The 12,987-nt window shown below is 44.8% G+C and overlaps 1 protein-coding gene across 1 annotated transcript in view; it reads right to left on the reverse strand.

The window, feature by feature from the left end:
- The window catches only part of ZSWIM6 (zinc finger SWIM-type containing 6), a 357,080-nt gene that overhangs the window by 78,023 nt on the left and 266,070 nt on the right, over nucleotides 1–12,987 (reverse strand). Inside the window, exon 5 of the mRNA XM_029576468.1 lies at nucleotides 1,658–1,837. Coding sequence (XP_029432328.1) covers nucleotides 1,658–1,837 — 180 coding nt within the window. The remainder of the gene's footprint in view (nucleotides 1–1,657; nucleotides 1,838–12,987) is intronic.

The following is a 12,987-nucleotide window of genomic DNA, read 5'->3' on the forward strand; positions in this document are numbered from 1 at the left end:
TTTTCACTTTTACTAAAAGTGAAAGTGATGCTCCCAACCGTTTAATAAGAAAACCACAATCCTAACAGAAGGCGAAATGACACCCTTCCTTCAGGTTCTGTCCTCCCAAGGGACAGCCACCCACACTGTACAGCTTCTCTTGTTTTACACTTTCAGGCAAAAAAGCAAGTGTCTTTCTTCAAACTATCAGTCGTATGATTATTCATGTGGGAGATATGGAACAGAAAGACATCCTTAGCTTCCCTTTTAAATGGGAAGATTCCAGTCTTAGTCATTTAAAAATATACATTTTCTAAAGGCTTAAAAAAAAAAAAAAAGCCAAATCCCACCTGGCATCAGTATCTTAAATTTGTGATTTTCTGAAATGAACATTTTAAATACTTTAATTTTTTTTGCTTTAGTATTTGTCTCTACCCACTTTGTTAAATTTTATTTTCCAGAAGAGGGATGCTTAAAATTCAGTAATTTCATCTTTCATCCAACTTTTCAAAAGTTGCGCTACCAGCACAAAAGTCGAGGTATATGTATTATCACATTTCATTTTTTTTTAAATTGGCAGATTCCTTTCTCACATACATACCACATACACAGAAGCACCATTCCTTTCTCACATACACATTACATACACACAGAAGCTCCATTCCTTTCTCACATACACATTACATACACACAGAAGCTCCATTCCTTTCTCACATACACATGGCACAGAAAGAAGATTGGCGAAGCCGATCTAGCTGATCACGTGGCCAAAGAAAGGCAGATCGGCGCAACCGGAGACCAGGTACCGAGACTTAGGGGGCGCCGCAGCAGGCAGCCAGCCCCCGACTCGCCCTGCCTTTCCCCAGCGCCACCCTCCCACGTTTTGCCCTTTCAAAATTCTGCTGCCTGCCGTGGCACCCCCTAAGTCTCGGCGCCCTAGGCACAGGCCTAGCTCGCCTAGTGGTTCCTCCAGCCCTGTAGGTAAGTCACTTCATCCTGCATTGCCTCGGGTGCACACTTAGGTGTTCATTTACTAAGCATTTTTCCCATGGACAGAGAATGGGAGAAAGCCTTTAGAAAATAGGACTCCTTAGATTATAAGCCCTCTGGGGACAGGGAAAACACCTACTGTACACCTGAGTGTAATGTACGAGTTACCAGTGAAAAGGCATGAGCTACATATAAATAAAGATATGCAGAGACCACATATAAGCGCTGAAATCTTGGTGTTAGCAACTGTCTCTTGATATAACTGGTTGACAGAACTTCTGTATTATAAAGTTATTGAAACCTAATACCAGCATGAAACATGTTTAGGTATGCATCAGAGTAGTTATTAGTACTCAAATTATTCTCTAGTCTAGACAGAAATACAGCTCTGATAGAAGAGATAGCTAGATGTCAGAACCAGACTTTTTCAATTTTACTGCTCTTCAGAAACTTCGTAAAATGCAGGTTTTGTATGTATACATGTTTTCCTAATAAACACAAAAGCCTTATTTGGAACCACATCCGTTGAAGTTATACATATGCGGGTTAAAGTGGTGTTAGAATATTCAAGCTTGAAGCACGCAGAAATCCTATTTGAATTCAGATGACAGATCAAAAAGATGACAAATCAAAAGATTTGTGATGTCTACCATGTCGCTGATCAGGGCTGAACAGTAGGGGGACTCACCTTGGTTGGCATTGGCACCCTGAGGCAAGGCATTGGTTAAATTGGGCAGCTCATTTCCATGGTTTCCATCTTCCCAAGGACAAACATCAACACTGTTCCATTTTTTCAGTTGTTTGAGCCAACTCGTTTTTTGCTCAGCCTTGCAGTGAGGATTCAAGACGATACACATCCACAAAGCACCTTATTTAATTAAAAAAAAAAAAAGTCAGTTTGAGGCATACAATAGATGAGATATATATAAAAAAAAATTGTATGCGTTTTAGATTTGTCCTTTTATTTCCTTCTAAACATTCTTGCTAATACAGTACTTGCTGTCACTATAAACATCTTTGTTGAAGAGGAAAATGAAACTATGGAGGTTACCATGTTATTTCACATAAATACATAGAAATGGTCAACAGACTGCAGGCAATACCTCTCTAAAGCTAGTTACTGACATCTGCAACTTGTTTCAACCATTTTTTAAAACGTAAGATGGGGAAGGTTTTCAAGGCAACTTTTTATTTTAAAACAATCATGACTCCTGAGGTATGTTTTCCCCAGATTATTAGCTGACAGATGAAAAATGCCATGATAATTTTAAAATGCTTTTGCATATGATATACTGGGGTGAATGTATAACACCTCATTTGTAATTCTTATGAGCAAAGACCATTTGTAACACAACTGGTCAAATGTTAGCAAATTATATAAAAAATGATCTTTAATTTACAGTCACATATGTAGCATCTACTTTATTACAAAAATTCAGGTTCTTATGTTTTCCTAAACTTTACCTACACTGATATAAAATAAGACCACATAAACACTTTTATTCTACAAATACAGACACAGATTTACACACACATTTGCAGGATTTACATGTGGTGATTCTTCAGCGGGAGACCCTTTTGAACCAATCCCATGATTTATAAACCTCTTCTCTAGCACATGATTGTCAGGCAGTCCAGTATGTCCCCAAATTTGCCTCATAGAATGGTTTCCTCTTCTTGGTAAAAAAAAAAAAATGATGAAGTAATTTCAATAAGCAAGCCTATATCAAAACCCATAGAAAGGAAGGCCATACAGGAAACAGACTGCTAGCTGCTATCTTACTGAACTGGAACCCAAAAGTGGGCAAAGGTTTCTGGTCAAGCCAAAACCCTGAAAGGAGGTCACTTAAACACACATTCTGGTTTTAGGTTCAGATACGGTATTTATCTCAAAACAGGTGTGTTAAAAAGCCCTTTTCCATCAAGGATATCTACTGGCTGAGAATTTACATGGCTGAATAGTCTGCTTTACAGATCTGCATTAATATAAAACTTCACTAAGCACTTGGTCAGTTGGTTATAGAGACATTTTGTTTTACAAAAAAGATGCACATATTTCAAATAAAGCTGACAATGCATGCTATATAATGCTCCAACAAGCATTCACATAGTTGGGCAGATTCCCTTGATTTTGTTTTAATTATATTCATATTTATTTTACGTTGTTTTACGTTTACTTATTTATAATTTTAAGGGCAGTTTTTAGAGTTTAGAGTAATTTGATGTTAGAATTTAATTTTAGTTAATTGATTTGCCTTTTTTTATTTAAAGTTAGATTTGTCGCAAGATTGTTTTACTAATTGATTTTTCTGTATTTCTCTTTGTCATGTAAACCGATATGCATCCAACACAGATATCGGTATATAAAAGTGAATAAAATAAATAGATAAATGAGTTATAATCATATGTAACTGAGAAACACAACAGATTAGGAAGAGATTTTCCAACATACTGAAACATAAAATTAGTTATGGCAATTTAAAACCATTTTTCAGACAATTGCTGGTGAGCAGATGCACTGGAGAGCAGCAAAGGAAAGTCATGAGTGAGCTATTAAATGGTGATCACTAGGCAGCAAGGGTTAGCATAGCATCCCTAGGTTTTCCACTTTGTTAACAGAATGGTATTTCAGATCTTCGGCTTGGATCTCTTAAGAGACAGTTTCTGGGTCAGTCTTTACAGAATGCTGCAGGGGCAAGGAAATCAAATCAAAGGTTATGTATTTACCATTGTCCAGATATTTGGCAGACAGTTGTACCATAAATAGCTGGTTCAGGCATTTTTGTCATTTTCTATTCCATCAATATGGAATGCATTTTTTTCTAAACATAAAACAATTAAATACATCCTAATACTATCTATGTTGAGGAGAGGCTGCTGTAAATTGGATTTGTGTTTTTGCATCAAATGTATTATAGGTTCTATATTTTATTTTTATTGTATGCTCTTGCTTTACTCTGTGAATATTTGTATGATATGATGTACACCAACACGAGAATTTTTGTGGAGACAGCGGTCTATAAATGTGAGACAAAAATAGCTACCATTTCCCCGAAAATAAGCCAGGGTCTTATACTAATTTTTGCTCTAAAAGATGCGTTAGGGCTTATTTTCAGGGGATGTCTTATTTTTCCATGAACAACAATCTACATTTATTCTTGAACAAAAAAATCAACATTCATTCAAATATAGTTATGTCATCACATTCTGGAACATCATCATAACTCTCCAAACCTTGAATTCTTTCATGATTTTCTTGTAACTCTATTTCCTTTAAACATAGAAATGACGGCAGAAGAAGACCAAACAGCCCATCAAGTCTGCCCAGCAAGCTACGCACTTTATCCATTTTTTTCCCCTTTTTCTCTCCCCCACCTGTTACTATTGGCTTCCAGTACCCTCCAGCCCTAATTCCCCTCCACCCTACCACCAATTTAGAGAGCAGCTCCGTATCTGCATCCAAGTGACATCCAGCTCAATTAGGGGCAGCAACCGCTGTAACAAGCAGGCCACCCCCTTGCCCCATACTCTTACCCACCCCTGTTTTTATTTTTTTGTTTGTTTTTTTATTTTTATTTATTTATTTATTTATTTTGGAGATAGCAGCCCTCCATCCTTCCGCTCCGTGAAGGTGGAACACCAACTACTGGCCACTGGCATCCCGCTCCGTGAATGCCTCTGTGGCTACTGCCGCTCCGTGCAGTGTTTGAATGCCGCTGTGGCTACTGCCGCTCCGTGCAGTGGAACCATTAGTTCCACTGCATGGAGCGGCAGTAGCCACATTTAGAACCATTAGTCCCAATTTCTCATGTCTAGCAATAGCACTTTCCTTAAATGAGCACATCTTGTCCATGTAGCCTGCTTATAGCGCATTGGCAACACAACTGTCTGTGATTTTATCCCATGAATTCTTCACCCAAGTCACAACCTCTTGCAGTCTAGGCTTCAATGTTTCCAGGCTGATTTCTCTCCATTCTATTTTCAATGTAGTCAATTTCCATGCGCAAATAGTCCTGGAATGGCTTGTTTATTGCAATATCAAGAGTCTGGAGAAAGGCAGTCATTCCTGCGGGAATCATTATTTGATCTATTTTTCTCTCGAAGGAAGTTCTTCAGGTCTTTAGCGCGGTGTGTGCTGGCTGAGTCCCAGACTAGCAGACCTCTTTGCCCGCCTTGCAAAACAAGCGGCAGCATTAAATCGACCCACTTCCTTATAACTGCTTGTGTGCACCAGGCTTTTTCAGTTTCAAGAATATAAATACCTGAAATACGTTCAATCTTATCCTTCTTGCCTTTAGTAATGATTAGGGGTGGAGCTTTATTTCCATCTAGACGAATTGCCAAAATACAGGTAATACGTGCACTTTCATAACCAGTGGAGGGAATGCAGATTGAGGAGGCACCCCGATGATCAATTGTCGTTTGAGATCTTTGGCCCATAAACACTGCAGTTTCATCCATAGCAATCATGTTGGAAAGTTGATATTTAGAAAAGTTGATGCCATCAACAAAAGCAAGTGCACGTTTAATAACTTCAGCATCTTCCAGCTTAAACAGTGTTGTCGATCTTAAGAGACATAAGAACATAAGAAATTGCCATGCTGGGTCAGACCAAGGGTCCATCAAGCCCAGCATCCTGTTTCCCACAGAGGCCAAACCAGGCCACAAGCACCTGGCAATTACCCAAACACTAAAAGGATCCCACATTACTGATGCTATTAATAACTGTGGCTAGTCCCTAAGTAAACTTGATTAATAGTCGTTAATAGGCTTCTTCAAGAACTTATCCAAACCTTTTTTGAACCCAGCTACACTAACCACATCCTCTGGCAACAAATTCCAGAGCTTTATTGTGTGTTGAGTGAAAAAGAATTTTCTTCAATTGTCTTAAATGCGCTACTTGCCAACTTCATGGAATGCCCCCTAGTCCTTCTATTATTCGAAAGTGTAAATAACCGATTCACATCTACTCGTTCAAGACCTCTCATGATCTTAAAGACCTCTATCATATCCCCCTCAGCCATCTCTTCTCCAAGCTGAACAGCCCTAACCTCTTCAGCCTTTCCTCATAGGGGAACTGTTCCATCCCCTTTATCATTTTGGTTGCCCTTCTCTGTACCTTCTCCATCGCAACTATATCTTTTTTGAGATGCGGCGACCAGAATTGTACACAGTATTCAAGGTGCGGTCTCACCATGGAGCGATATAGAGGCATTATGACATTTTTCGTTTTATTATCCATTCCCTTCCTAATAATTCCTAACATTCTGTTTGCTTTTTTGATTGCAACAGCACACTGAGCCGACGATTTTAAAGTACTATCCACTATGATGCCCAGATCTTTTTCCTGGGTGGCAGCTCCTAATATGGAACCTAACATCGTGTAACTACAGCAAGGGTTATTTTTCCCTATATGCAACACCTTGCACTTGTCCACATTAAATTTCATCTGCCATTTGGATGCCCAATCTTCCAGTCTTGCAAGGTCCCCCTGTAATGTATCACAATCCGCTTGTGATTTAACTACTCTTAATAATTTTGTATCATCCACAAATTTGATTACCTCACTCGTCATATTCCTTTCCAGATCATTTATATATATATATTGAAAAGCACCGGTCCAAGTACAGATCCCTGAGGCACTCCACTGTTTACCCTTTTCCACTGAGAAAATTAATCATTTAATCCTACTCTGTTTCCTGTCTTTTAACCAGTTTGTAATCCACAAAAGGACATAGTCTCCTATCTCATGACTTTTTAGTTTTCTTAGAAGCCTCTCATGAGGGACAGTTCATTGCTGAAGGATGCTTTGAATTTTTCTGGGGATATTTCTAACTGTGGTGCCATTGTAATGGCAAATTCTTGAATATCAGCCCTGTGCGCAACCAAAGCTGTTGTTCTTCTGTCAGCAACCCATTCACAGATCATGCCTTCCAGATCAGGAAATAATGGTTGCTGACCTGATCCACACTCGCGCTTCTTAGCATTTCCATTGTAAACCTGCTGACTGAGGTTATTGTACTCTGCTCACCATTTTCGGACCAATGGGATATCTAACATCTTCTCTTTGCAGAAAAAGGTAAGATTTTTGCCCTGGGATTCCTCCATGATTCCTTTCTTGTACTCAATGGAATAGCTCTTTCTTTTTGCACTCATCTTGTCTGGGGGTCAAAATACCAGTACGGTATATTTCTTGTTCATTCTGTTTACATACAGTCCTGTATCGTAGCAAATGGTGGATAGACCCTTCACCAAGAAAAGCAGACACCCCAAAAGAATCACACTCAAAAGACTCCACGAGACCCAAAACAATAAGGATTAGCAAGTGCCGGGCTCTCACACACAAATTGGGTAGTCCCGCTCTCGGTTCCGTAGCATGACAGGGCAGCTACCTGTACCTTGATGGAGTTGAGAGACAATCCCTTCTATAGACCATTCTGCAGGAATTCCAAAATCTCAGGAATTTTGACTGAGTGTGGTATGATGTGGTCCTCGCACCAGGCTTCGAATACTCTCCAAATCCTTATGTATGTTAGGAATGTGGAGAACTTGCGTGCTCAGAGTAGGGTGTCAATTACTGCTCCAGAGTATCCGCTCCTCCTCAGGCGAGTCCTCTCAATGGCCAGACCGTAAGAGAGAATCGAGATGGATCCTCGTGGAGGATCGGTCCCTGTTGGAACAGGTCTCTGTGTGGAGGTAGCGGCAGGGGGTTTCCAGCAGTCTTCGCATGTCTGCGTACCACGGTCTTCTTGGACAGTCCAGGGCCATTAGAAGTACTGATCCCCTGTGGTGTTCTATCTTGTGGATGAAAGCATGTAACAGATTCTCCTGTGGCTAGATCTGTACCAGGGTATCGATTCCCTGGGACTGGGGTTCCCACCTGCAGCTGAAGAAACTGGGTACTTGGGTGTTGGACCGGTTTTGCCAGGAGGTCCATGGTTGGTGTTCCCCAATGGTTTACTATCAATTGGAATGCTGTGGTCGACAGCTTCCATTCTCCTGGATCTAGACTTTCTCTGCTGAGGTAGTCCGCTGCGACGTTGTCTTTCCTGGTAATGTGGACGGCCAAGATCTCTTGAAGATTCACTTCCGCCCATGACATTAAGAGGTCTATTTCCAGAGACACCTGTTGGCTTCTGGCTCCTCCCTGACTATTGATGTAGGCCACTGTTGTGGCATTGTCAGACATGACTCTGACCGCTTTGTCTCAGAGTCTGTGAATGAACCTTAGGCAGGCTAGTCTGACTGCCGGGCTTCTAGGCGATTGATATTCCATTCCGTCTCTTCTTTGTTCCATTGCCCTTGGGCGGTTAGCTCCTGGCAGTGTGCTCCCCATCCTCGTAGGCTGGTATCCGTGGTGAGTAGGATCCAGGTTGGTGAGGATAGTCTCGTTCCCTGGCTAGGATGGGCTTCTTGTAGCCACCATCGTAGTTGGGCCCGAACTCTGCCCGGGAGCTGAAGCCATATGGTGTAGTTCTGGTACAATGGATTCCATCGTGATAGTAGTGAGCATTGTAGGGGTCTCATGTGAGCCCGTGCCCATGGGACTACTTCCAGTGTGGATGCCATGAGGCCGAGAACTTGTAGGTTATCTCATGCTGTGGGGCAAAGTTCGCTCAACAGGGTTCGTAACTGGGTCATCAGTTTTCATCTCCTTGTCAGTGTCAGGATGACCTTGTCTTGTTTGGTGTCGAAGTGGACTCCCAAGTATTCTAGAGATTGGGAGGGCTGCAGGCAGCTCTTGTTTGTGTTGACCACCCACCTGAGGCTCTCCAGTAGAGTTTTGACTCTGTTGGTTGCCTGGTGGCTTTCTTCTGGGGATTTCGCTCTGATCAGCCAATCGTCTAGATAAGGGCGCACATGGATTTCTTCCTTCCTCAGTGTTGCTACCACCACTATGATATTGGTGAACGTCCGGGGTGCAGTGGCTAACCCGAAAGGTAGTGCCTGGAACTGGTAGTGACTGTCCAGGATCAAGAAGTGTAGAAAATGCGATGCTCTTGATGGATCGGAATGTGTAGGTAGGCTTCCGACAGGATCCAGGGTGGTAAGAAACTCTCCCGGTTGTATCGCCCTTATTACCGAGCATAGGGTTTCCATGTGGAAGCGAGGAATCTTCAGGTGACAGTTGACCACCTTGAGGTCCAGGATAGGTCTCTGAATGTTCCTTCTTTCTTGGGGACGATAAAATAGATGGAATAATGGCCAGTATTTATTTGTTGTGGAGGCACTGGTGTTATAGCCTCTAAGGCTAGTAATCTGGTCAGTGTAGCTTCCACTGCCATCCTTTTGGAAGGGTCGTGGCAGGGAGATTCCACAAACTTGTCCGAAGGGAGATGGTGGAAATCTAGGTAATATCCCTCTCGAATGATGGATAGGACTCACTTGTCTGAAGTTATCTCGACCCATCTTTGATAGAATAGGGCAGGTCTGCCCCCTATGGCTTCTTCCTTTGGATGGGTCAGCTGATTTTCATTGTGGGGTGCAGCTAGGGCCTGGGCCCGAGCTGGCTCCCCTTCTATTGTGCTTGTTCCGAAAGGACTGGCTCCGGCCTGCGTGGCGGGCCGCTTGATATGGGCTTCTATATGGGTTGAATCGTTGTGATCCTCTGCCGCTGGAGGTCTGGGGGAAGGATCGCTGGTTTCTCTTATTCCTGTCCTCCGGTAGCCGCGGCAGTGGGGACTCGCCCCATTTATTGGCAAGTTTATCTAGTTCGCTTCCGAACAAGAGTGTTCCCTTGAAAGGCATCCTTGTGAGTCTCTTTTTGGAGGATGCGTCGGCTGACCAGTTTCGGAGCCGGATTTGTCTTCTGGCTGCCACAGCGGATGAGACTCCTCTAGCTGCTGTGCGTACCAGATCTGAAGCGGTGTCTGAAAAATGATACAGCTGGTTGCAGGGCCTCCCCAGAAGTGTTGTTCCTGGTCTGTGCTAAGCAGGCGCGTGTCACCACGGCACAGCAGGCCACGATCTGTTAAGACATAACTGAGACGTCACAGGACTGTTTGAGGATAGATTCCAGACATCTGTCTTGAGCATCCTTGAGTGCTGCTCCTCCCTGCACCAGGATAGTAGTGCTCTTCGAGACCGCGCAAACCATGGCATCCAATTTCGGACATGCCAGGAGATCTTTGGCGGCTGGGTCCAGAGGGTACATGGCTGCCAGAGCCCGGCCCCCTTTGAATGTAGTTTCTGTGGCATCCCATTCCAGGTCAATTAGTTGCTGGATGGCTTGTAATAGTGGGAAATGGCAGGAGGTCTGACGGAGTCCTTCTAATAGTGGGTTCGTCTTAGGTTCCCCCGAGGCACTTGTGCCCAGGATGGCAAGCTCTTTTAAGCTGTGTGTGACCAGGTCTGGGAGCTCGTCCTTTGTGAAGAAGCGTCTCATGGTTCAATGGGGTTCTGTCCCCGGAGGGAGTTCCCCTTCCTCCAGGGGTTCTGACTCCTCATCTGAGATGTCCGTGTCCCCGAAGGTGGGATCACTTCCCTGGGCATAGAGGGTCCCGGCATGTTGAGGTCCTCTAGTAGAGCCTGTGGCCGCATTATAGAAGACCGCGGTTACATGTAGACGAAGGTATGCAGACCTCTGGAGATAGAAGCTGGGTCTAGACTAGGGGGTGCTGTGTCCCTGGGGAGCCCCATTTGAGGGGGGTCCCACTGTGTAATGCTAGGTCTGGCGTACTGCTGGAGAGGCTAGGGTCCGGTACCAGCTGGGGAGGGCCATGACTTGGGTCCCCTAGGGCTTCTTCGCACTGTATACACATGGCCGTGGCCTCCTCATGCTGTGCAGCTCTAATGTGGCATGCTGGGCAAAGGCCCTGATCTTTGAGTTTATTTTCAGGTGGTGCCATGGCTAATGCGCGTACAATACAGTTGTGCGCTCCGGTGTGCAAAGCTGTGCGCGTAGGTTTGGTGTGCGCTGTTGTGCGCACAGGTCAAAATTATGCGCCCGGCACAGTAAGCGCGTGGCTATGTGCTTTCCTTGTGCGCCCAGTACTTGTGTGTGCGACGTTTTGCGCACAAGGTATTTGTGCGCATGGATCTAGACGGCGGACAGGGCGGCGAACAGGGCCAAAATGGTGACAGCGACCACGCGGACAATATGGCGACCACCTCAGAGGGTCTCCACGTGGGAGTACCCTCGGATCTGACCGGGTGTAGCCCTGCTAGGGCAGATCAACCCGGTAGCACTGGTTCCGGCTGGCGACCTGTGCGTCTCCTCGAGCTTCGGCGACCGGAGACTTTTAAATAGATTTCTACCTTACCTTGTCTCGGTGCTTCCCGGTTTCATTCCGGGCGGTCTCCGGCTGCGGGGGGAGAGGGAAAATACCTTCAGCGCCGCGCTCGAGATTGCACCCGCTGCCTCTCAGCCTCACCCAATGTTGGGAGCTAGGTTCCCGCCGAGGGTCGGCCACCCGACCGAGGCTTACCTCCGAGGGATCGCGGAAATCACCTCGGGAAATCTCAACTGGGGGAGGGACCCAACGGGTGTCACCGCAGGAGAGTGGGGCTCGTCTGTAGAGGTCAGATTTCTTAATTTGGTTTTCTTTGGTAAAATTACTCTAATGCTGTGCTAGCGTGCATAGAGTCCCTAACTGCTATGGAGACAGAAAATACTGAAGAGCTGCACTTCCTGCTAGGGCTGACTTCAGATTGAAATCTGATCCGTCTCCAACTGCTATCAGTACACTATACCCATTGGTCCTGAGTCCATCTGCTACACGCTAGGAAATGCAGCTTTTCTGTAAGGAAAACATGGTTGTCATACAAATTTACTGGAGTAAAATGTAAAGAAAAATTACCCCACAAAAGTTAAGCCATTGTAATGGGAGTTTTATCTGCTTCATCAAATAGCTCCATATTGAAAGAACCAGTAAAGTAAAAGTGTAGTCCTTGTCCTGCTCAAAAGTAAGAGCTGGGTTTTGTCCACAAAATGTTCCAGAAATAAATACATTCCCAACAATTGTCTTACAGTTTGCATCAAATCAGCATCACAAAATCCCTTCCCCTCACTCACTATTTATTTATTTTTTTTTATTTTTATAGACCGAAGTTCTTGTAGGAACTACAAATCACTCCGGTTTACATACAACTTTGAAATGCCCAAAAAGAGTAGGGGCTTTACATAGAACAATAGAACAAGATAACCATAGTAATATTATCATATAGTGTAAATACAGTATAAATACAAGAAATGTATGAGCTCAAAATCATACTACAATCTTTTGCACCACACTGGAGATTAAGTATCCAAATAAAGGGGCAGATTTTTAAAAAGTACGCGAGACCGGATAGCCGAGCGGATCATTTAAAATCCGGGGTTGGTGCGCGCAAGTCTGCGCAAAATTGTCAGCGTGCGCGCGCCGAGCCGCGCAGGCTGTCTCTGTTCCCTCCGAGGCCGCTCCGATTTCGGAGCGGCCTCGGAGGGAACTTTCTTTCTGGCGCCCCCCCCCCCCCCACCTTCCCTTTCCTTCCCCTAACCAACCCGCCCCCTGGCCATAACTAATTTCCCCCCTACCTTTATTGCAAAAGTTACGCCTGCCCAAGGCAGGTGCAACTTGCTTGCGCCGGGCCAGCTGCTGGCGCGCCATGTTCTGGTCCGGGGGCTGGTCCGGAGACCGCGGCCCCGCCCCCAGACCGGAACCTCGGCCCCGCCCCCGATGACGCGCCGGCAGCCAGTGCGCGCAAAGCCCCGGGGCACGTGCGCATGTCCCGGGGCTTTGCACACGTGCCCCGGGATGTGTGCAAAGCCCTACGCACGTCCCGGGGCTTTGCGCGCACTGGCAGCTGTGCAACATAGGCTCGGCGCGCACAGGGGGAGCTTGGGGCTGGTTTTCGGGGGGTACGCTCGTATCTTATGCGCATACCCCTTTGAAACTCTGCCCCAAAATGTGCAAGAGAAGAAATATACCAACAGAGATGTTAAAAAAATACTTACACAAAATGTTTGCCTCACAAAGTGACCAGAAAAACCAGATCCCATAACACAAAAATCTGCACACAGTCAACGCATCACAATGT

The sequence above is a fragment of the Rhinatrema bivittatum genome, chromosome 1 (assembly GCF_901001135.1).
Source record: "Rhinatrema bivittatum chromosome 1, aRhiBiv1.1, whole genome shotgun sequence".
Lineage (NCBI taxonomy): Eukaryota > Metazoa > Chordata > Amphibia > Gymnophiona > Rhinatrematidae > Rhinatrema > Rhinatrema bivittatum.